At 43.7% G+C, this 26,003-nt stretch overlaps 1 protein-coding gene across 1 annotated transcript in view; it reads left to right on the top strand.

Annotated features, from left to right (window-relative positions):
- Nucleotides 1-26,003, top strand: part of LOC135916589 (prominin-like protein) — a 189,800-nt gene that overhangs the window by 71,419 nt on the left and 92,378 nt on the right. The window contains exons 5-10 of the mRNA XM_065450023.2: nt 994-1,060; nt 4,652-4,738; nt 6,263-6,486; nt 11,339-11,425; nt 19,650-19,710; nt 20,537-20,666. Coding sequence (XP_065306095.2) covers nt 994-1,060; nt 4,652-4,738; nt 6,263-6,486; nt 11,339-11,425; nt 19,650-19,710; nt 20,537-20,666 — 656 coding nt within the window. The remainder of the gene's footprint in view (nt 1-993; nt 1,061-4,651; nt 4,739-6,262; nt 6,487-11,338; nt 11,426-19,649; nt 19,711-20,536; nt 20,667-26,003) is intronic.

Genomic DNA, 26,003 nt, shown 5'->3' with positions numbered 1-26,003 from the left:
GCAAACGGAACGTTTTTGCTGCAATGCAAGGTGCCATCTCATGTATGATCTTTCGTAAACTGAAGCGGCTGATGATGAAAAAGCGTTCTTTTTAGCTATAACCTAATCTACTACATATAATACGCGTATTCCTTAATATTTTATTCGTGTCAGCATAAGTAACGCTTTGGAGAGCTGCCTTCTTTAACAGAAACATGAAAGTTCCGACGTTGACTTGCCAATGCTACGAACCAAAAACAAATTGATACGAACAAGTCAACCAACTGCCGTCATCCATGGTAGATTTCTATGGCAGTAATGGCCACCTGCAACCACCTTTATTATTATCAGAAAGATTCCTCGGCTTCAACAACGCACAAGTTGTCAAACACGAATATCAAAAGAGCGGCAATGTGGCTAGCGTGAGGCGCCAGCCTTGAAGTTCCCGGCTTCGAATCCACCTCCGTGTGTTATTTTCGCCGTTTATTTGTTGCATAATTGTTTCTTTTACTTCAGTATTATCATGCGGATAAGATATTTCATTTTTAATTTGGCTGTTAGTTTCACCGAACACCGTTTATTTCGGGTGGTCACGAGTGCTCGCATTTGCACTCTAAGAGTGTTGTCAGTGCGACTAGCCAATTTCTACCTTTTGGAGCGTGAAAATTCTTACTGTGAGGCCACTTTGCGAGAACGTTTTTAATGTAACGTTACTATCCCCATGGCGAAGCAGACTCGGTGCTTTTCGGAGTAGTTTTTCGCAGCAGTTCGGGCCCACGAAGCTCAGGTTTGTACTGAGGTTGCGGGCATCATTGACCAATATCCTCGTCAGCATGACTGCCCTAAATGATATAAAGATGTTCGATTGCCTTTGTTTTTTGCCATTGACAATAGTGACAAGCATCTGAAAACATGCGTTTTGTTTTTAAACCATTGTCGTGACGCTTCACCGTGGCACAAGGCTTACGCGTTTTCCGTCCAAATATTGAATTTTGTGGGTTCTTTTCCTTACAGGAAATCGACACCCTCTTGATGAAGGATTTCAGTATATTCGAGATGGAGATGGGACAGAGACTGGACAGTGAGTAGCATCCCTTTGCTTTATTTTGCCCTAGTTAACATGACAGTACTTCGTTGGAAAAATTTTACTTCAATAGAACACAATATACTTCAATAAATATGCCTTGAAACGTAGAGGAAAATTTAAGGTACATCTAGAAAAAGAAAGTTCATAGAAAGATAAAGGCTTGAAGTGACCATCAGTGGCCGAAGAAATGTCACTGCATGTTGCCACAATAAGACTCGTGCAAAACTGCCTAAAGCGCGATTCTTTATGTTAGCATTGTTTATCGCTAAGGGCAGCAGCCTTTTCACTAAGATTGCGATGTTGACAGTTGAGATAATTGCGAGAGAATTGAAATTGACTTGCAGGGTTTTACGTCCCTGGGGATGACATGGGCTACGACGGATGCTGTAATGGGAAGGTCTGGAATATGTTGAACCACTTCTCTTTATTTGAACTGCACATAAACCTAAGTGCTTGAATATTTCGGCTTGCGATTTTTATCAGAATGATGGCTGTCAACCTAGAAGTCGAAGTCGTCACCTCACTAAATAATTTTTGTCAGAATGTTTTCAATCGTATAAGAAACCTTAGGAATATATAAAATCCTGGTTGCTTGTGGTATACGTCCTGTCCGTTTACAGATGTTCAATATATTGGATCGCTCCAGGGATGAAGCGCCGAGCATTCAGCAAAACAATTGCGTCTTTCTTTTTTTCCATTTGCCTCATGCCACGTGGGCGTCACATTGAGAGACCGGCATAAACGCGCAGTCAGCACCGTTTTTGAAATCCAAGTTAACATACCTGGCAATAATATGTCTTCGTATTCTCTCCAGCACAGGTCACTTTTCGTCCCCTGCGCAGTGTGGGTCGTTTACTCGATCCCATTGACGTGTGAAGGATATGTCGGGCAGACCAGCAGATGTCTCAACGACAGGCTGCTTGAGCATCCAAGTAATGTCTATGATGCGGTCCAGGGCCATCTCGCCATTCACTGCCGCGATTGTGACTTCATTCCCCTTCTGAATCAGTTCATTGTACTGGCAAGGCACAGGCTTCAGTTAACTGGTGAAATAATAGACGCAGAAGCTATTTATGAGCTCGGTGACAGGTGCCTTAGCATTCCTCACTATCACGCACTATCACGCTTGAGTATGATTACTTGGCCTGCTTGAGGGAAAATCCTGGGCAGGTGCTATAAGCGATTTGACTCGTCTTTGTTGTCTCCGGTATTGCGACTTTTATACACTTGTGCATATTTACTGCTCTTCTCGAAAATTAAAAAAAAACAGAATTCATCGCCTTTTCTCGTCTGTGTTGTTGCTAAAACCATTCATGTGATGTGAAAGACATCACCATGCGCAATTGCACACTTGCCCATGCTTCCACCCTTGTCAACGTTAGTTGAGCTTTGGCTAGCTTCTCGCCATCTGCCTGACACTGGTTAGCTCAGGCTGAGGAGAAGATCACGAAAAGCCCGCACCCTCGGTAGCGGACACGCAACACTACGTTATGCTGCGGGCGGGAACATTAGAGAAGAATGCAGATCACTGTGAGAGAGTGTTCTCTTTCCTGTGGCGTCGGAAATGTGCATACTGTAGAGCATGTACAGTGAGCGTATTTTAGGCGGAACCACCGTGCACTGTACATAAGTGGCACCCTTTTTCAACCCCTCCTACTTCATTGTTTAACGAAGATAACCATCCTACAGCGGTTCGTCTCAATTAGTAACCTGTGCCACTCGCTCCGTCCTCTTTCAATATATAATTATATATGGGGGCACATACATCTGTGCTCCAGCACATGATATCGAAACAAACATTTTGCGAATAGTTATACGATATCGATATAGAAAATTCGTTTAAGCGAAAATTCTATGAGTTCGCGAGTCGTAACACCACTTACAGTACCATAACGCAAGTTTCATGCATCCCATTTCTGCGACTGGTGCAGTCGAAAAGCTTAATGCAAAGGTGTAGCCGCCAGAAAAAAATCATTGACATTTTTGCTGATCGCACAAATTGCGAAGTTTCTTAAACACTTAAAAAAATCAAAAGGCGCGTGAAGCCCTTGTTTCTATTGTAGAAGCCTATTGTAAATGAGAAGAGGCGCAATTTTCAGCTTCTATTCCTACAGATGATAATGTTTTGGTAGTTTTATACTTTCTATAAGATTCCTAGACATATACTCTTGCATGATTCTTTTCTTATTAGATTGTTTGTTGACTTCACTCCTCTTGGGAGGAATTAGTGCTTCGCTCTTTGCCCATTTAGCGGCTCTTCTGCAGCCTTATTTCTTTCGTGCTTGCTCCAGTTCATGCGATTGTAAGCAGGAAAGTTGGCTCTTTAGGATGCACTACCTGCTCGTCGTGTTAAAAAGCATTTATTTAACATGTTGACTGTAGGACGGGTATTACCCAAAGCTATGCAGATACCACTCGATGGTTGACAGTGTAAGCAAATAGCGCGAACGAACGAAGTACAGCTCTAATTAGAGCCAGTTGGTTATGCATTGTCTTCAAGGAACGCGCTGTTATGTACAGGGATAGAATGACCTGACCCAACTCCCACAGAATAGCTCTGTATGGGGTGTGCTCCTTGGGTGCGCTCACTCGTGTGCGTGTGTTTGTTCGTTCAAAAAAATAAACTTATAGACATTATATCGATCTCTGGTGTCACTTTTGCGTCTTCACTTCAGAAAAGAATAAACTCGCTTCACCTCACTTTCACGTGGTAAAGTAGCATATTGGCCAGACGGGGCGATGCGTCACTGGAAGAGCGCTGCAGCTCCTTGAAAGGCGCACGAACTTCCCACCTTTCAATCCATTGGCCTTGCGGCTGCATAAGGGATTTCGGAAACACGGGCATCCCTACGGTACACAAAAGTCAGCCTACACACGAGGTAGCTGAGGCTTATCATATCCACAAGCGCGCACAAATGTTTGTGCGATTCAGCGCTTTGTCTCATTAACGCACGGTAAATGAGCATAGTTGAGAAATATTTAACAACACGCTTCTTGTGTTTGGTTTCTTGCGTTGTTAGTTTGGTACGTGCTTTCCCCCTTCTTTTTATGCGTGCGTGCGTGTGTTGCTGCATATGTTTAGATCTGTCACATGCTTGCGTCGTCTTTTGTCCTCCAGGTCACTTCTTTGACCTGTTACACAATGAATTTCGTTCAACTTTACAACTGGTTATTAAGTAAAAACCTAGGTTTCATTTGCCACTTCCCACTTCCGAATGATACATACATACATACATACATACATACATACATACATACATACATACATACATACATACATACATACATACATACATACATACATACATACATACATACATACATACATACATACATACATACATACATACATACATACATACATACATACATACATACATACATACATACATACATACATACATACATACATACATACATACATACATACATACATACATACATACATACATACATACATACATACATACATAAACACACGTGCGCCCAAGGAGCTGTAAGAATATTTTCTAAACTACGCGCAGGACACTGTCGTGTCGCCACCACGGTGCGTCGTCTCAACGCTGTGTGCGTCCGTTCTTTCAGGCTGCGTGAAGCTCATAGCGGAAGACAGTGACAAAGGTACAAGCGGTGCTGTTTCTCCCCTGCTCGCCGTGGAAAAGCTAATCAGCCGTAAGCTCCCATTCTACTTACGCAACACTTTAGCACCGTGTTAGATACGAATATGCTGCTCGCAGAGTGGTTCTGTGTGTTTGCGCGAGCATAATTTTCTGTAGCAGTTTAAAATAAGGAAATGCATAGCCAAATTTTCCCACTCTTTGTTTTCAGTTTTATAGGTACGGCATCAATTTAGACGAGAAATTGAGGCACATGAACTGTTCTTTATATGTCTTGTGTAGAAATTGTCTTCCGAGGCATTCATAACAAAATGTGCCGTTTGTAGAGACAATTTCTTACAAACGCGCGGGAGTTTACACAAAGGCCATCCCATTATGTAACAGATGGCTGCGTATATCAGACCAGCAGATAAACCGCGTGAAGCTGCGCTCTTGTTCTCGACTGTTGCACAATGTCCCATTGCATCTGCAGTTCGCTGTGTCCCTTTAACTCAATTGGCGTAAAACGCTTCAAACCTAGAGAATACATCAGTGCACAAGTGCTCGGGAAGTACCAAACAAAATGTTTTTCAAATACTATTGTCTTCAAGTTTCCAATATAAACATGCACCATAGTCTCGAAATATAACAAAATGTAATAAATATGCACTATTGAGTATTTGCTGACTGTACACGCGCGAGAAAATAATGTCTGCCAAGGCGCATAAACTATGCATGTAAGTACCATTTGCATAACTTATATAGGGATTTAATGAAGTTGTTTATACCTTACCTCCAGCCCATTACAAGTAGGAGCCTTACAGAGCCCCATTTGTAAGGCTCCTTGGCAAAGGCCGTTTTCGTGCCTGCGTTTTCGGACTGAACAGAACGAAGAAATGGCAATTGGAGTTCCTTTCCAGAATTTTTATTTTCTGTACGCTAAGATGTGCATGCTATATTTACCGTAAAACATTTTGGCGTGAAAGCTCTTCAATTTTTAGCCAACACATGAAAACTTTCCTGCACGAGAAACTTTCCGAAGAGTAATTTCTTAATAATAATTGGGGAACAACTCTTCGGACAATTTTCCAGCAGTTTTTGATCGTTAGTTTGAATATCTATTACTGTTGTAGTAAGCGTTTCAGCGATTTCCAATTGTTTTATTGTCTTTAATGAGGAATGCGTCGAATTAAAATTGTATAACGTTTGTAGTATGTAAACCACTTACTATAGGTTAATTAGTATATGCAGAAGCTATTGGCTTTCTTTTTTTGCGATGTGTTGGTCTGCTGCGAGACGTTGATATGCTGTGTACCACGGGTGTTTTATATTGTTGCCCAAATTTCAATAATTACAACGAAATAAAACTGCTAAGTTTTAAAAATTTCATTAATGTCTTGAGAGTTTTTGATTTTTTGGTTTCTATACGGACCGAACATTCAATCTTCGTAGAATGCCAAAGTTTTCAGACTATTCACTGTATGAAACCTCTAAAAATGCACCACGTCGCTATTGCGTTCTCTGTTTGAGCCCTGTAATGCAGCTAAACGGTACCTCAAGAAAGAGCGACACTCGCTCTCTCTCTCTCTTTGTCAATTAGACATCGCCGCGATGAAGAAGGCAGCAGAAAAGGCGAGAGAGTCAGCGCTGCACCTGGCAGACAACGTTTCCAGACTTGCAGAGGCGTTGACCTTTCCCACAACAATGTCCCACGTGTTAAAAGTCAGCGAAAAGTGCTTCGCCCTGGTCCCAAGGCCTCCACCCTGTGAACCAGTCCTGGACGCTAAGGCACTTCTAAACGTACAGTCTGGCTATCTACCTATGGTGAGATTACCATCTCTTTTTAACGTTCGCATTTTGCTGTGGTCATGGGATGCAATAGCGCGAAATTCAATTATTCAGTTGTGAAGGTGCCCCTAGATAGCCAAAGCAATCGCTATGGTGAAGTGAAAGAACAATCACAAGAAGAACGGGAAAACCGGAAATTGCAGTAGAAGATAATGTAGCTTAATATCCGCTTAACCTTAAAGGCAGAAATTAGGCAAAGGTAAACATGAGAGGTGAATAAGATTCGTTGCTGGCCTAGTTGGTTTTCATTCTTAAATGAATACTTGTAAGCGTACATTTTGACGACACAAAGAAGACGCAGTCACATAAAACAAGCGCCACACCGGAAGGTGTGGCGCTTGTTTGATGTGCCGATTCAATTCCTAAGCCCGATTCGTACCTTTCGCTTCAGTGCGATGGTCTTGTACTTCGGCGACAGTCAACTGGCGGCTCCGCGGCTACGCTTTGTTGTTTCGCCTGACGATGCAGACATGAGCCATTCAACTTCGGACCATTCGGACACGATCAAGACTCCATAGTGCTGACATTAGCGTCATTCCTATCATGCGCCATTTAGTGAATCGCCCGGCAGGCAGAGCCCAACTGTGTGCACAGCCTAGAAGATATTCATCACTGTCGCCTGTTGCAACGGTGGTGCCATTGTTAGCGCGCTCGGGTTCGGAGCGGCAGCAGTGGCGCTGGGGCAGAGGATCGAATCCTCACCATGACTACATTTTTCTTTTCAGTTAGACGAAGATAACGTAATTTGTGTGCCGTATTTATGTCACGGCTTTCTGATCACGGCGGGGTTGTGCAGTGAGCCAACTACTACTCTAGCATTAAAAACTTTGTATGAAAATTCTGGCATTTCGCAAGTTACATCTAGGCCCACATATTGATAGAGGCGTTGTTAGCTCTTGACAGAAAATATGATAATGAACAATTATTACACAAAAATTTGTAATTGTCGAAAACAATTTGGGTTCGTTACGCCTCCTCACTGTGTGACTCGTTTTTGCGCTATTGCTCCTTCGTAAAAATAAGTAATCAAGGTGTTTCTGCCTAAGGCATGTAGCAACGTTTATATTGCCACGTGGTAGTGACGGTGAAAAAGGCATCCAAACTGGGAAATACTAAGCTAGCGTTTTATTGGGCAAACTTGTGCCCTCAAAAACGGCAACAGCGGCGAACACAGTCGACGATGGTCGAAAATCTGATCAGCGGGTAAAGCGCGTCGGCTTTTATACATCAGTCGTCGAACGTTCCAGAGTAATCGCTCGGACCCGTGTGCCTTCCACAAAGTTCTACATTATTCGTGTCGCGCACACATGCAATCAGTTTACACAAGGTTCGGTCACAGATAGCGGATGGAAGCATCGATAACATTCCAGAAACTTCCGAAACATGCAGGCGCTTCCTGCGCTGTGCGATAACATTTGTTAGGCGGTGAAACGTGTCGCCCGATAAAGACAAACAAGTACACGTGTCATTATTGGGCACAGGTTGACAGTGATAGTAACAATGTCCCCCTGTCCCCCGAGAAATTCATAGTACAAATTAAGAACTAATCGTCTTTGAACAGGTTCAACTTTTTCATACCAACGGTCACAATATTATAGTTCCTAACGGCATAGAAATCTAACTTAACGTTCTGGCTGACGGGGCCAGATCAATCCTGACTGTTCCGCCCTAGAGCGGACCTCATAGCACTTTGCGGGTTGAGATACCAAAACACAAGCGTTATCAGCTACACAGCACACATGGGCAGTGAACGAAGTTTCTCTGATGGAAAGTCCACTTCGGTATTCCGAGTGCCTAAGCCACTCGTCTCTGCTAACTACAGCTCATCATCACACTGGACCGACTGGTTGTTGCTACAGGGGTTGATGGCGATATACAAATTCCAACTTCATAGAAACGAGGACGTAGGTTATGTACATGATGCCGCTAATTAGTGCTCTTTTAATTTTCTCAAAGTCTCGCTACTTCGGAAGCTGAACAAGCGAAACAAAAGCGATGATAGCATAATAATACTCTTTACATTATCTCATAACAACGCCTAAAAGGCAGTTCTAGTTTTTGTGCGCATGCTTAGAAGGAGGCGTCTAGCAGGCCAGAGAGTTGCGTGCTCGTAAGAAAAAAAAAGCAGTGGATAAGTTTTGCTTGCACAGATGTAACGTAGCTGAAAACAGGCAAATGTGATCACTATCAAGCGTAATTTTACAGGCTATACATTTACATCAGTGAGACATTTGATGACGTGATATATATACATATATATATACATATATATATATATATATATATATATATATATATATATATATATATATATATATATATATATATATATATATATATTGACCGTTCCGTGTTTGATATGTTTATCTAATATCTGTAACACATGGCCCATGTCATCTGTAATCCACAGCCTGTCACCAATTCTTAACGTGAAATTAGGTCTCCCCCGCGGTTTCGCATGCACCGGAATGGACGCAATGGCAGTTGGCTTTCTTCATGTTTTATCTCCATAAATACTCTTTAGGTCTCTCATTTCGAGTATACTCGGATGAAGATTGTAAGAGCCTGACTCCATTTGTGCTAGCTCTATGTTCCTCCTTCTGTGGCATGGTTGGGTGATGCGTTGTCCTTTGGTCGGTTGTAGGCTATTTGTATCAGATCGCAGGTAAAAGGTACAATACGGGTTGAAGAACATATTCTGCTGTGAAACACTTCACTGCCCTGGTAATTTTACCAGAGTTGTAAGTAACAGTGGCACGTACATTTCACCCACGACCACGTAGGTGTCGGCACCAGAAAATATAAAGATATATACAGGGTGTCCCAGCTATCATTCACCAAGCCTAATAATATGCAACTGCCACGTAACTTGACAGAACCAAGGCAGTGTGGTTTCCCGTCACTTCGAGATACTCAGATTATTTTTTTGCATTCTGCCTGATTGCATAACCCCAAACTAATTATTGGTGTTTCTAAATGTTATAGTTAGGTGAAAGTGTCAATGAATAAATTCTAGAGCAACATGAAAATCTACAGACGCAGCTTTCTTTTCGCAATACATGCTACTTGAAAGGGTTTTCCCCAGCGTGAAAGCAGCCCGCGAATACACGCAAAATTCCCGTGAGACTGGCTGCTTGAGGCACTTTGCGTGTATTTGCGGGCTTCTTTCACGCTCGGGAAATGCACGTTATGTAGCGCCTATTGTGCAGCATAAAGCTGCATCGGAAGCTTTTCTTGCTACTTTACAATTCTCACACTGATACTTTTCATCTCATTGCAGTATTTGGAAATTTCATTAAATAATTGAGACTAATTTACAATTAGGTGAATTGTGACAAATAATCTGAGTACCTCCAAGCGACGGCCAACAACATCCCCTTGGTCCTCTCCAGCTAGGTGACGTTCCAACATTTTTAAATCTTGGTGCATGATAGTTGGGACAACCTGCATATGCAGTGGCGGCTTTCTGTCCACTGGTTTCGAGGCCATGCACATGGGCCAATAGATTTTGCATTGTAGTTCGCACGATTATTCTAGAGAGTCGATATTTTACAGGGCGCTAAGACCGACGGAAAGCGTCGTTCTTGTTTTTGTTTAATGCCAAGGCTATCAGATTGCGCACTTCCGAGTGACCTTGTCCATCACAATTTCTCGGGTGCCTTCGTTCACGCGCCTTACACGCAACGGAAGATTTAGTGCGTTGCATGGGGCTCTTCACCAAGCTAGCATTTAGGCCGTAGCTCCATCCTGTCACAAATCAAATTGGTTCATCTTTTGAGCCGCCACTCGTGTGACTGAGTTTAGTGACTGCAGTTCGAGCAGCACGAAAGCAGTCGTTCACCTATTGCTGTTCATGTCGAAACGGCTGCTATTGGCACGTAATATTGAGGCAACATAACAGGTGAAGGCAGTTGCTGAATTAGTCGATGACGCTGCCGTGCACATGAAGAGACGATTCGGCCTTCAATGTCTTGATTTCGATCACAAGTGCCCGCCGCAGAGGCAAATGTTTACTTCGGTTGTTTAACTCGGGGGTGTAACGACCACTCGCAACGCTGTTCTAAGCGTGTTAGTCTGTTTTTGGTTCATGTTAAAACTCCGTACTAGTCTCCTTTGGTGTACCCTGGCTACTGGCACGCTGTTCTAAGCGTGTTAGTCTGTTTTTGGTTCATGTTAAAACTCCGTACTAGTCTCCTTTGGTGTACCCTGGCTACTGGCACCATGTGCAGAAAAAAATTTTATTGTGAAGCCCAAAAAAACGAAACGTTGATCGGTGGTAGTCACCGAATTTCGTGTTCAGCTGCAGCCAATTCGCTAGCTGGAGGAAAGCGTAATACAAGACCTTGATATAGGCAGCAGCACCAGCGCTGTCTTGGGGAAATTTTCTTCATTAATGGAGTGCTCAAACTAAGCATTCCTATCAAGCTCAAGCAGTCAGCCGCATTGGCTTCTCATAGTCGCAGATTCTACGCGAACGTAGGTGTACGCCCTCAAATAAAACTGCTCTGCTCTTGAAGATCCCGCCTTCCCTTTGAAGGGCTTTCAAGTGTCACTGAATAACGAAAAATACACCATCATGTTTGCCCAGGGCATGTTCCTGTTTGTAAAGTCTGCTTTGTCACCTTTACGAAAATCATCCTTACATGTGTTAGCGCCCACGTGTTATACGTGTTAGTATGATGCCCAAGGAAAGCGCTTGTTATCATGAAAAAAAATGGTATTGTGTGTGTTTTCGGTCGAGCGCTACAAATTATTTGGGGGAATGATCTTAAATTAATGCTTAATGTTCTTATTGACTGAAGTTTCAAGCATTGTGAAAAACCTGCAGGCCTCCGGTGTGCTAGACGTCCTCAGCAACTACACTGCCCAGCTTACCGCAATCGACGCTGCTGCCCAGAAAGCTCAAGTTGGACAGGCGAGTGAATGTTGATAATTCGGCGACACGCGGCCTTTGACCCAGGCTATTTACCCACGGGTATCTTTAGGTGATCATGCATCCAGCTGATGTCGAGTGAGCATGCGAGCTCCCACGTAATCCACTATCGTTTGTAAGGAACTTAGTTGTAAGGTTCGCGTATAGTTCTATAAAGTGATTTCAGGAAAAAGTTTTTGTTACCAGACTCCATTGATGCCACAGAACATAGTTGTCTGAAGCTTGACAGTCAGTTACAAATTCACCAAGGCTTATGTCCCTTTACATTCTTCACAGCTCTTATTAACATTTCGCAATGCAGTGTCGCTTTGTGTCATGCTCTCAGACTGCACCTAGGTTTAGCTTTGTAACCTTTAAATTATCATTTAAATCCTGGATATCCAATAGATAGCCTTTAGTATTGTTTTGTACTTTTTATCAAGAATTTTGTTGTGTTTAGTTTGCCATACTAATGAAGCGGTAATCACTATATTACTTTATTATACGAATAATTGGCGTTTAGTTGTTCTTTTGTACGAATGTGCTTTCTATGGCTCGAAATAAAGGCGACTTAGGATCTAGTCCTTTTTTTTATATGGGACTGTTTGAGCCTTGTGTCGAAGCCGGCAAGTGCATGTAAAGCCTTATTCTTTTTTCTGTGGTACATTATTGCTCACGATTACTGCGTATCCACTGCTCGTGATGGTCACTTCCGAGCTCCGGAAGTTCAGTGCAATCATTCATCGCGGAAATTCCGAACTTGGAATCCATCATCAATGTTAATAGACTCAACTTCGTAAAGCTTACGAAGTTGAGCCCCTTACCACTAAAACACAGATGATTTAATTTTGCCGGGCAAATTAAGTATTTTCCTGATGGCCGCAATTCGAAAAGGCTTATAAGCTTGCTTTATAAGAACATTAGTCTGCTTGGCTCCCGGTAGAGACAGCAAAAACACACTGCAATCAGGAACGCATTGATATAAAATGAGAATATGATGGTCGCTTTCTATGGCCCATACCTGTAGGCGTGTGTTGTAATCGTGTTGTGCGAAGTCGCAGAAACCAATACGCTGCCTTTCAAAACGGGACAAGCTACTTTTGTTTTGGATTATAATTACTGCAGGGTGGCCTGTAGCACGAGTTCTGCTTTGCTAATTCCCGCGCATAAAAACTAATAAAATAAAAGAGGAAAACACTGCGTTCGGTCTGTCTAGTCATGTCCGCGTTCCCACCAGCAACCCCCATTGTGCTCCAGTAAATGCCTTTGGTCGTTCCTAATTTTATAGTTTGCGAATATTGAAATAGACGTGATATTAGGTCTCTGGTATATTTCGGTCTGTACAGCATACAGTGTTGACGAAATTACGCATATTTCGGATTTCGATTCGTTTTAGACTTTTCATAAGTTTGCCACAGTGCTATTTCAGAATGCTTATGTCGTAAAATGCCTTCCAGAACACTCCTTTCTGCGTCATTGATACGGCGCAGCGTGCCCCGGCAGCCCACATGCTCTCACCCTACATGCGATAGTTGTTGATAATCACGATTAGTCTTACTCTGTGGCACGATGCCATTAACGATCGCGAGTCCGGCTTTGCTAACTCACTTCTAATGTAGTTCACACCAAAACAGACTGGGCGAATAAATCAAAACAAAAGTGTCATTCGTCGTCTTTTAAATTCAAACTTTGCACTCACGCACCTTTTCTCTTTCTACGTCGAGCAGCAAATTTAGTGGCCCTTACGCGGGCCAGCAAGGAGGCTTGCCAAGATTTGTACGAGCGTCCCGCGAACTCAAAAAAATACGTGATGCAGGACCAGCTGATAGAAAAGAACCAAAGACAGCGTATCAGCAAATTTAGTGGTAGAAGAGTGGTTGAGTATGCGTGGTTCAGAATTGGGTTCGAATTGGGTTCGAAAACACGAGGCCCTTAATGATATCGCGTCAAACAATCATGGATACGTGCACTGTGCGGTCTTGTCTAAAGACGCCAGATGGGAGCATTGTGAGAGCATATCCTGCCAGTTTGTGGCTGCCGCGATGTCGTAACAACTACACCACTAGCAGAACAAAGAATTCGCGCCGCGCGATAATCAACATCGTGCCGCCTGGTCCATCGCTAGAGGCTGCCATTAGAGTTTTACTAATGTCATTAGAGTTTTACTAACCTTAAATCATCACTGACGCAACCTTTCTTAGATTGAAGCAGAAAAGCTGTTCTGATCTGCCTGCTTTATAAAATAAAATCTAGTAAGCAAAATTACCTCCTTCTTTCTCAACCGCTACGAGCATCTGACTGTTAGCTTTCGCAATAATCGCAGCTTCAAACGCATTTTGTACGCACCAATGATTCGTATTCATCAGGCTTGTCTATAGCACCTGGGCTGAGGAATGGTTTTCCTGCTAACGTGGTCAGCAATGATAATCCTGTAAAGTTTCTACACTAAATAATTGTATTTTTCTCATGAACATTTGTTTTCATCGTTACCTTTTTTGTTGCTTGTCAGCCATGCACCCGCTTCTCGTTAGCCATGCTGTACAACTTCGCGGTTTTAGAAGATGTACGCCTTTTAGCCAGGTGTGTCTGTACTTGTTTTATCACTTGTCTGCCGCATTTATACCCTCATAACAATCATGTAACTTCACCTTGCTTCAAAATATATATCATACTGTCTTGCTTGAGTAAGCGTGTTCTGGTTACTATCTAACTTTGTAACCTTTTCGCTTCTGAATACGAGCGGTACCCAAAATAAGCGGGACTGCCTCCAAGAGGCAAAAACTATGAATTCATTCAGGAGAAAATGATTTAACGTTCTGGAAAGTATTCTCCAAAGGAGTCCGATTTTTGTCTCCCACTGTTGGAAGCGACTCGAGAGGTCCTCAAGCGTTATTCTGCTGAGTCGGCTCTGCAGTTTTCACGTCATGCACCGTGTAAAATCTCCTGTCTTGATTGAATGTAGTTTTCTAAGCATACAGAAAAACCACTCGGAGAGCGGGCCGACAAATAGGGAGCGTTAGGAACTCTGGACAATCCCTTTAAAGGAAATTTCAATGAGATTTTTCAAATCTCGGCAAAATATCAACAAGATTTCTTTGTTTTGTTTTTGTCCTCTTTCTGCAGGGGGGAAGAAACATAGTGACAATGCATGGTCCTCGTACCTAATTCCGCACTTAAAATACACCCCCCCCCTCCCCCGAAAGAACACTCCCACGACCTTCAATTTATGCCAGCATCTTCTTAAACCTTGCCATAATTTAGAAGCGAGTCTCCTTGATTTTTGATGCGAAAGCATCAAATAGCCTATTGAGCGAAAAAGCCGGCCTCTGTGTCAGTGCAACGGCACCTAAATTGCCATATCGTTGCGACGTCATGTCATGAGCGCACCTCGACGGAGCAGCACGGGTGAAACGGAACACCTGCTTCTACCAGGTGTTGCTTGAATGGAGAGGGCAACGCCGTGACGTACCCTCTAGCCCCCCACAAGGGCTTAACAGCTGCGCGCGCCTGTCGGCGTTGATAGCCGTTGCTGCTTACTCAGTCTCTCGTCGCGCAGCACGCCAGTGCCATGCAACGTCGGCACCGCATGCTGCTCCTTCCTGGTTAGGGCAGCTCCTATCGCTTTGGATTGTGAAGCATCTACATCTTCTGCTCCCGTAACCTCGGCAGCAGTGAAACGTGGCCGTCCACGCCACTACACCGCAGACGAAGTAAGGGCGCGCAAAAACGCAGCAAATACGAGTGAAGAGCCAGGCAACGAAATCCATCGTCGTCGTCAACTCTTCCAACACATGACGGGTGGGAAGAGGAGTGTCGAAATGCGCTAGCAGACAGTGCGAAGCCATTTGAAAGCGCCCTGAAGACATCGTGGCTACTGAAGAAGAAATTGTCTGCTTGACTGCCCACAGACGTTTGCAAACGCACTGCGTGGAAATAAAAGCAATGGATTTCTCAGCAATATCGTCCAGATGGTTCCAGTCTGAAGCCGGCACTCTCACGTATATATTGAAAAGAAATCGCACCAATTTAATCGCGAAACTAGACCACACAAACTGCAGGAAAACTCGAAAACATTACCCGCAGCGCAAAACTCGAAGGACCGCTTACCGGCGTACACTTCGACATTGGCGCTTTGGCCTTCAAAACTCACAAGAAGTACTTATGCGTGTTGCATTCTTTATTCAACCTTTCTTATAGTCTCGCAGATACGCCTAGTAGAAGATCCGCCGGAACTACCATGGCTTTTTACGCACATTTGTCCTCGCCGCCAAAGTAATGGTAGTAGAGATGTTACGCATTCTTCTCACACTTATGAGAGAGAGAGATAACTGATGGACACATGCAGTGGCGTAGCGAGAAATTTCATTCGAAAGGGGGGAGGGGGGGAGGGGGGGAGGGCTCACGTTGCAGCTCGGCCTCCCCCTTATAAAATTATCAGGGCAACAAATACATGAATAATAACTGCGTTGCCATTGCCAAAGCTGCTGCAAAGAAATTCTTGAACGCTACGCACTGTCAAGAGAAGTAATATATGTATTTTTTCCTAAATGCACATACTCATATGTCCCAAAAATTGCGCAGGAAATAACCGATATCAACGCCTCCATCTTTCTTTTGTGTAGTCAATAAGCAAAGGGAATATCACATGCACTTTAGAAGTATATGAATTCGAAACCACCAAAGCAGTGCTTCGCGCTTTCTCTTTCAAACAACCTCGAAGACTATTACTGGAAGTAACATTTTTAACCATAAACTATTACAGGTTTCTACAAAATTCTTGTTTATTTGTTATTTTCATTGCTCTTTATCAAAATAGTGTTTGTGCAAGTTTTTTGGCGCATGGTATAGGCAAGTATGCTTTGCCTGTACGTGAGCCATGTACACCGCACTGTATATTTCCTGTCTTTCTTTCTGTTGCAACTGCCGTTATGCCAACGTGTGCGTAGGGTGGCCTAGTCCTGTGAAGCTGTATAAACGGCTTTTTCTCCTGGTCTCCCGCAAAATTGTTGAAAATAAACTCAAATTCATTCAATTCAAAAATGCTTCGGGAACGCGCTTGGAAAGCCGTTACACGACCATTCGGCCCAGCCAAGCAGCCAGGAATGCAACTGCGGCTGTCACGTTCGCTCCCATTGCAGCCCCCATGGAGGAAGGAAGAATATAGGCGGGAGAATTTTCGTAACGTAACCAGCCTCGGGAAACGAACGCTCCGTGAAGCCACACTGGTTACCCAACGCGTGACCTCTTGCGTCGATAACACGGAGCAACAATCTAGATTTACTGAGACGGTTGGTTCCCAGTAGCTACGCCAGTAGTTTTCATTCGGTGCGTGCTTGTTTATCTGCCCTGCTGTGGCTCTGCCTGCAGAGCGGGAACGCTAGATTCTCGAAAAGCGTTTGACACTGTGAATCATGACATACTGCCCATAAGTTAGTACACTATGCTTTTCGAGATCTAACCCATGAATATTTAAGCAACTATCTCTATAACAGAAAACCAAAAACAATTAATATAAATTATGGGTTTTCACGAGCCAAAACTGCTTTCTGATTATGAGGCACGCCGTAGTGGGGAATTCTGGAAATTTAGACCACGTGGGGTTCTTTAAGTGCACCTAAAACTAAGTACACGGGTGTTTTCGCATTTTGCACTCATGGAAATGCGGCCTCCATGGCCGGATTTGATCCCGCGACCTCGTGCTCAGCAGCCAAACACCATAGCCAGTAATCAACCAGGGCGGGTAATAACAGAAAACTAATTATCGTCTCAGATACCAAATTCAATGTTTCCGACATTGTTTCAGGTGTCCCACAAAGCTCAGTACCACGGCCAATATATTTTCTTTATTTGTGAACGTTCTCCCTAATTCCTTAGGAAACTTCTTTACTGTAATGCATGCAGGCGACACTGTTTTACTTTGTGTGCTAGACTCCTTGGACAAAACATTTCAAGTGGCTAATGATAAAATTCTGAGTGTTACCCAATGGTTCGTGTCATATAAGCGAGCTCTGAATACCAAGAAAACGAAATACATTCTCTTTACTTCTTTTTTGAAAGGACCTCTAAGAGAATGCCATTCGCTTTCTCTAAACCATAATATACTTGAGCGGGTGAGTTCAATTTAATACTTTGGTGTAACACTAGAGGAGCGTCTTCATTGGAAGTTTCACATAGCATTGCTCTGCAAAAAATTTAAGCAAAGCTTGTTTTATGCTGTACAAATACCGTCATTACTTCACTTCCATTCCGACAGCAATTTACTTTAGCGTATTCCTTAGTCACTTATCCTACTGTATTGCATCTTGGGGTAACAAGTACGTTTCATATCTAGAACCTATGGTTCTTCAGAAAAGGGCTTGCGATGTATGACTTTTCGGATTACAATGCTAAATCAATGCCGCTGTATCAAAGGCTAAATATACTGCTTTTTGATTTAATACTGAATTTTAAGACAACTTTATGTACTCCGAATAGCATACCCACTAACTGCCCTTGGCGTTCATCAAATTTTTTATATTGCAGAAGCAATACACGCCGCTCACTTAAAGGCAATTTTCTCTTGAGAAAAATGCATGTTGTGTATGGGAGGAGGAGGTTAAACCGCACTGGAGCCCTCATATGGAACAGCTTACCATCGGAAATAAAAGAAGATTTTTAGAAATTTAATTAAAATCCCATTAACCTTACTACAACTATCTGCATACAGTTTTCATCTCGCTGGTGTATTTAGGTGTTTTTTCCCTCGCAGTGTATAGTAGATAAGTACGAATTCCTTTATGTAGGTTTTTCGTAGCTAATACAAGTATCCTGCCTTTTGTTTATAAATTACTGCTTATGTAGATATGATTTATTAACACTTTGTCGTATTGCCATTGTAATTGGGAATAATAACTAGCACGGATCCCAACTAGCATTGAGCTAGATATTCAGATGTTTGTGAAATATTTCCTGTGTGTTTTTCCTAATTTGAATGAACTTTACTATCTATCTAAAAACAACCGCGCACTTTGATGTGCGATAAAGTGTGGGGCCTCCAGGTTGGCTTCAGTCGCGTTGCGATTATGCTCCCACCCATCATTTTCCTTTCTCCACCGCCTGACGCGGCAGGCCGCACCTTTTCTGTTTTATCCCGGGGGCCGGGACACTGCTGCCAAAGATCGTTTTCTGATAAGACACTCGCGGGCTTCATTCATCCGCGTACGCTTTTCTCATTTATCCCGAGAATGGTTTCGCTCCGCGCCCGCCCAACAAAATACAGAGCGACACAGTACACTAAGACAGCGCCGCCCACATTATGTACCAGACATCGGCAAACTTTGCTCGTCATAACTTCACTTTGACGCAAAACAAAACATCGTGGGACAAACACGCAGGAAGTGTGTTTGCACCGAGAGAAGTTTCAGCGAGAGATCCTGTTTTCAGACGAACCGTAGCGAAGCGTCACCGACGTTCGCTGCAACCTTTCTTCGCCGTATCGCGGCTGGGATCAAATACACGCGCCACAAGTAGTGCATCGTAAACTCACAATGATATTCACGGCATGATAAATCACCACAAACAGCTAGGGAAGTCATTTTGGGTGGGGCAGACGCACACAGCTGACGGGACTCGGCCCGGCCATCCACCTCATGACCTGCGCGTCCATTGGCGGAGGCTCGTGTGCATCCGCATTTGAGGTGAAAATACCACTGCGTTCTACTGTTGTACCGCACTATATTGTTCGGCCCGTTAAATAATAAATTCTGGGGTCTTACGTTCATTAGCCACGATATGATTTTAAAACACGCCGTACTCAGAAGTCCGGTATAATTCTGACAACCGCGGGTTTTTAACGTGCACTCAATGCACGGTACACTGACGCACCTCCATTCCACCTCTGTCAAAATAGTTTGGCCTTCCGGGATATGGCTTTGCAAGTCTGCATTCCAGTATGTAAGCAGCCCAAATAATTATCATTTGTCATTCCAGCTGTTGTATATGTTATTTCAAAATTGCGCTAAGCACTCCGCAAAAGGACCTTGTATGTTATGTCAAATGTGTGGGCTATTTGAAGTTTTCCTTTTTTAAACATGCGCTAGAACTTAAACTCGCACAAGATATACCCGCCATTCTAAATTTTTTTTCAAGTGCGTGTATGTACTATAACGTCTAACATTTGTGTACAAAGCATGCGTGTATGTAATGTTTTCGTCCAAACAAATTTCTGAGGCTTATCCCTTTATTTCAGGCCGCACAGGTGCCAAACTCGAAAGCTCAGTTTCTTCAGGCCGCTGGCGTATCTGTTCAACGTACGTCTCTGACCTCACATTTTTGCTTTGTACAGTTAAAATATTCAAGGTAAATCTTTATGTGCGCGTTAAGTTTGTTTTCGTAAGTGATGGACGCAGCGGACCTGAAGTGCCTTTCTGATTATTTCTAACTTAGAGCCCCAAAGCTCAATTAGAAAACATTTTCTCAATTTTGCACAACACGTCTCCATATTCCACGTAAATTTACATGTGGTCACATGTAACCCTCTGAATGCCCTTAATACACGTAAGCTTAATTGACCTCTAGCTTTAATTGTTTTCCGACTAAGCATTCCAGGAAATTTGGCCAGGATGTTTGATGTGCACCTTCTCCATCACTTCTATGGTCTCAACGAACGGTTCGCTGTAAAACCCTTCATGACATGCCCGCCCTGTTCGTTTTATACAGTAAGTGCACTTTATCAATAATATGTGGCGGCTTCAAACAAATCGAAAAAAAAAACGCTCTCAGTACCGAGCGTCGTTTTCGATAGGTTTTTACTGCGCATTTTATCAGCAAAGATTACACTTTATCCCGCTTAACAAAATGGAAGACAGTATGCCCACAGCGACCCAGAACCGTGAGTCACCGTCGCGGTCTCAATTTCCACTACGGCTTTTCTAAAGTCTGCTATGGGCCAGCGACCTTCGAATAATCTCGCTTCAGATTATATAAGCCGCTTAACAATGCTTTCGACAAAGGTACAGGATTACTTGGCGCCGAACTATCGCAAATGACTGCAGCTCGCGACCATCTGTACTATATGCTACAAGCTGCGTCTAGATGACGTACGTAGCCAATATTTACGGTCTGCTGAATATGCAGAGGCCAAGGATTACATCCGCCAGCTTGGAGATCACCTTGGAGACGAAGCCAATTTGTTCTATATCGACCTGTTGGAGTTTCCGGAGGTACTTGCGCAGACTGTCCAAGAGAAGCTGGGAAAGCCTTATAGGTAAGCGCGGACGTCTTCTCTATTTTGCGCTGAAGCATTTAAGGATTACTTAGCCAGCTGACATGTCAGTTGGACAACGAAAATGCGGTGACAAGAGTATCAGCGGCTGCGAGTAGTAAGCGTACTTGCTTTCAATAAGAGCGGCAAGCTGGGAAGCGCATTACTTTTACTCGTCTTTCCTAATTGTCTCCTAATTAAGGAGAAGGTATGACACTGCGCTTTTCATGAATGCAGGCGGGTGCGTAATTTATCCTAGCCGTTCGAAATCATTACCCAGTTGTTAAACCTTTCAATAAAGTGGTAGCAAGCGGGCTTCAGTAAAAAGCGATTAAACCCGATCACACCACTGCTACGCAATCATTTTAGAGGGCGTTTCACTTTCATATTGCCTGATTCACTCACGCATCGTCGAGTCACATACAAATTCTTTAGAAATTCGAAGGCTGCCATCGGCAAGCTTGACCTCAGTATCTCGTAGCACGTAGTAAAGTGCCGAAGTAAGTAAAGTAACCAATCACATCTGGAGAATAATTTGAAGTAATGGCTTTCGTATATATAGTTTTATTCATAGAGGGCACAAACTTGCGCATTCATAATTCCAGCCAGTAGCAGCAAAGAAAATACAGACAGATTGGCAGCCTGCCGCATAAAACTGGATGTACTAAATCGTTTTTTTTTTGAAGATACTCTTATCAAAGCTCGTGCTACTGCACCAGAGAAACTTCTCAACTGCAAGTTCCTGAGATCAAAGCTTGGAGTGCATCTTGTATGCAGGAAGAAGGAAATGCGGTGTAAATTTATTTAGTCCTCAGCGGGTAAAATTTGCTTTCTCGTAGGAAGGAGGACATCCGCTGCGGTGTCGTAATGGCTTTGGCGTGGTGCTGCTAAGCCTAGGGCGCGGAATCTCATTCAGCGTCCCTTATGCCCTGCGAAAGTAGATGTATAGCGGAGCTGTTATCAATATTAGACAAACACCCCAACCACATGCAAAGCACGCTATGCGCACACTCACGTTTGCGGAAATGCAGCATACATCTTCATTCTCCGAAGTCCTCCGCCAAACGCAAGTGCTTTTTTCAACTAATTATATTTCTCAAATAAATTGCGTCAGAAAATTGGTAAAGTACGACTTACACGCAAGCTGCTGCCATGATATTTTCTGATTAAAATTCCAATATACGAGAATAAAGGCATCGTCAAGTGACAATATCGCTTAATGACGTGGTGTGGTGACGCCATCTCGCCAAACATGACATCATGCGATGACGTCTTCGTCAAGTGAGAATGTCACCTGATGACGTATGGGATGTCTCTTGTAGAAGAAGCACACCGGGCACTACCCACTTCTTTGCATTGTCTTCGTGATCACCCCACATTTTTGTGTGAGCCCCAAGCACGCGTACGCAGAAAATCCCGACCAACTACAGGGTAACAGCTTCGCTGGTAAACGCCCCAGTACCGTGCATTGCGTGCATGGTACAGAACCCCAGCCGGTCTAAATTAATCTGGAGACTCCCCAACAGCATGCCTTTGTAATAATGATAACGCGAAACTCCAGAATTTAACTTTTAGGAACGACGGCTCACCTACGCTGAAACTGAGAAGTTCAAGCTGCCTAGACAATGTTGTTATGCGAAGGACGAGTCAGTAAGACGAGCAACTATTTTCAGGGTATACTTACAACAGCCGTTGCAGCGCTGACCGATTAGATTCACAGCGCGAGCCCAGTTCGTTCCTCCTTTTCTTTTCTCGAGTGATGGCGCCCACGCGCCTCGTTCAAACAATCAAATACCTCATGCGTGTAGCATAATCCCCCGGTGGCAGTGACGTCCCGGAGCGTGCAAATGTCATCACTGGGAGGGTGATACTGCTTCAGTCATGTAACGTGCACAATATCACTGCACTGTGAAGCAGATGGAGCGTCAGGGGTGATCGTGTAGGTGACGGGAGTCGCGGCACGAAGCACTCGTTATGGGCCTGTGTAACGAGACATCAGTTTTTCTGACAGGCCAACCTGACGCGACGGAAACCATAGAAGCACTAAAGAACCAGGCGGGAAGGGCACATCTCGGTGTCGCCAGTCGTACAAACGCCTTTGACTCTCTTGGGATTTCAGAAGGCGGTCACGGGCAATCTCCCTTGCGCGGGCACCGCGGGCGATGGCGTCAAGTGCATATTCACTGGTTGGTGCCGCGTGAGCAAGGACGGTGTAGTCGAGGGGCAGTGCTGGTTCTCGGCCAAACAGAAGGGAAAATTGGGAATAACCGGCTGTGTCGTGGCGCGAGGAATTATAAGCAAATGTAACGAACGGAAGAGTGAGGTCCGGTGCAATCCGCTGCCGGTTCACGCGTGATTCAGCACAAAAAACAGCCGGGCAGACGGCCGTCGACTACGTGTTGCGTGCCGGCTGCTATACAGCAAAGGTTATGTGCACTTGCACAACAGCTCAAGTATACGGGCGCATGTCGTGGCACGCCATTTTCACCCGTGGTCCTTAATGCAAAAATACTAAAAACAGTGCCGGAAATCCCTGTTTCCCTGCTATCTGAGCTCGCTTTGCCTCTACTAATGTGGCGTGTTTCGACCGCAGCCGTACAAAGTGTGCTGTTCAGCCAGGTTACGTTGACAAAGAATGATCTGAGAAACCACATGGAGAATAAGACACTGCGTTAAGTTTGCCCTGGCAGAGAGTGGGGATTGCTGCAAGGATTCTCAGCCAGATGAACAGTTTCTGTCGCGTTTCAAACCTGCAGTTCTATGAGGTCCAACTGACCGTGGGAGTTAACTCAAACGGGGCTAGATTGCGTATTTAATGCATTTGTGTAAATACCCGTAAATACCTGGATTCTACGCAATGTTTTCTTTTTTAGTTCCTTGTTTTAGTTAAGCAGCTTTGTATTACGTGAAGGTTGCGATTGTTTCATGGTACTTTTTGAACGTCGCATATTATTACAAAAAAAAAGCTCTGTAAATATGCGAAAAGGACGTTCGTCCACAATGAAGATTCCAAGGCAATTGCTCATCAAAGCTCCGTGAGTGATTGCCTTGCCAAATTTAGGATGATAACTCATCAATTTTCATACCGTACTTCTGCGAGAATTTTTTTTTTCCATTTATGCCATGTGCGTGCAAATATTTGCCATGATGACGTACTTTTTATATGCACGTACTTCATGACCATTGTATTTCTTCTTTGTTCGACTTAGTATGCATTATATTGTACATTTCGCATGCGTATTTCCGAGCTGTGATGAAAAAAAAGGAACTACATGTAATATACAGAATAGGTGTTTGTGGTGCTGTTACGTCCACATTTTATTATTTTGCCAAGATCGCTGTCGTGGCCCAGGGAGGCCACGACTGCGATCTTTTTTTTTTTATGGGCCACTTTAATGCCAAGGTAGGCAAGAAGCAGGCTGGAGACAAGGCAGTGGGGGAATATGGCACAGGCTCTAGGAATAGCATAGGAGAGTTATTAGTACAGTTTGCAGAACAGAATAATATGCGGATAATTAATACATTCTTCCGCAAGCGGTATAGCCGAAAGTGGACGTGGAGGAGCCCGAATGGCGAGACTAGAAACGAAATATACTTCATACTCTGCGCTAACCCTGGCATCATACAACATGTGGACATGCTCGGCAAGGTGCGCTGCAGTGACCATAGGATGGTGAAAACTCGAATTAGTCTAGACCTGAGGAGGAAACGGAAGGAACTGGTACATAAGAAGCCGGTCAATGAGTTAGCGGTAAGAGGGAAAATAGAGGAATTCCAGATCAAGCTACAGAACAGGTATTCGGCTTTAACTCAGGATGAGGACCTTAGTATTGAAGCAATGAACGACAGTCTTGTGGGAATCATTAAGGTGTGTGAAATTGAAATTGGTGGTAACTCTGTTAGAGACCACACCAGTAAGCTATCGCAGGAGACGAAAGATCGGATCAATAAACGCCAATGTATGAAAGCCTCTAACCCTACAGCTAGTATAGAAGTGGCACAACTTTCGAAGTTAATCAACAAGCGTAAGACAGCTGACATAAGGAAGTTTAATATGGATAGAATTGAACATGCTCTTAGGAACGGAGGAAGCCTCAAAGCAGTCAAGAAGAAACTAGGAATTGGCAAGAATCAGATGTATGCGTTAAGAGACAAAGCCGGCAATATCATTACTACTATGGATGAGATAGTTCAAGTGGATAAGCAGTTCTATAGAAATTTATACAGTACCAGTGGCACCCACGACGATAATGGAAGAGAGAATAGTCTAGAGGAATTCGAGATCCCAGAGGTAACGCCGGAAGAAGTAAAGAAATCCTTGCGAGCAATGCAAAGGGGGAAGGCAGCTGGGGAGGATCAGGTAACAGCAGATTTGTTGAAGGATGGTGGGCAGATTGTTCTAGAGAAACCGGCCACCCAGTATACGGAATGCCTCATGACCTCGAGCGTACCGGAATCTTGGAAGAACGCTTGCATAATCCTAATGCATAAGAAAGGGGACGCGAAAGACTTAAAATTATATACCTATCAGCGTACTGTCAGTTGCCTACAAACTATTTACTAAGGTAATCGCAAGAAGAATCAGAAGCACCTTAGACTTCTGTCAAGCAAAGAACCAGGCAGGATTCCGTAAAGGCTACTCAACAATAGACCGTATTCACACTGTCAGTCAGGTCATAGAGAAATGTGCGGAATATAACCAACCCTTATATATAGCTTTTATTGATTACCAGAAAGCATTTGATTCTGTCGAAACCTCCGCAGTCATGGAGGCATTACGCAATCAGGGTGTAGACGAGCCGTATGTAAAAATATTGAAAGATATCTATAACAGCTCCACAGCCACGGTAGTCCTCATAAAGAAAGCAATAAAATCCCGATAAATAAAGGCGTCAGGCATAGAGATACGATCTCTCCAATGCTATTCACAGCGTGTTTACAGGAGGTATCCAGAGACCTGGAGTGGGAAGAATTGGGGATAAAATTAATAGAGAATACCTTAGTAACTTGTGATTCGCTGATGATATTGCCTTGCTTAGTAACTCAGGGGACCAATTGCAATGCATGCTCACTGACCTGGAGAGGCAAAGCAGAAGAGTGGGTCTAAAGATTAATCTGCAGAAAACTTAGGTAATGTTTAACAGTTTCGGAAGAGAACAGCAATTTAAAAGAGGTAGGGAGGCACTGGAAGTGGCAAGGGAATACATCTACTTAGGGCCGGTAGTGATAGGCGGATCCGGATCTTGAGAGGGAAATAATCAGAAGAATAAGAATGGGCTGGGGTGCGTTAGGCAGGCATTCTCAGATCATGAACAGCAGGTTGCCATTATCCCTCAAGAG

This window comes from Dermacentor albipictus, chromosome 2 (assembly GCF_038994185.2).
Source record: "Dermacentor albipictus isolate Rhodes 1998 colony chromosome 2, USDA_Dalb.pri_finalv2, whole genome shotgun sequence".
Taxonomy (NCBI): Eukaryota; Metazoa; Arthropoda; class Arachnida; order Ixodida; family Ixodidae; genus Dermacentor; species Dermacentor albipictus.
The sequence above is the reverse complement of the archived record's forward strand: the minus strand, read 5'-3'. Positions and strand labels throughout refer to the sequence as shown.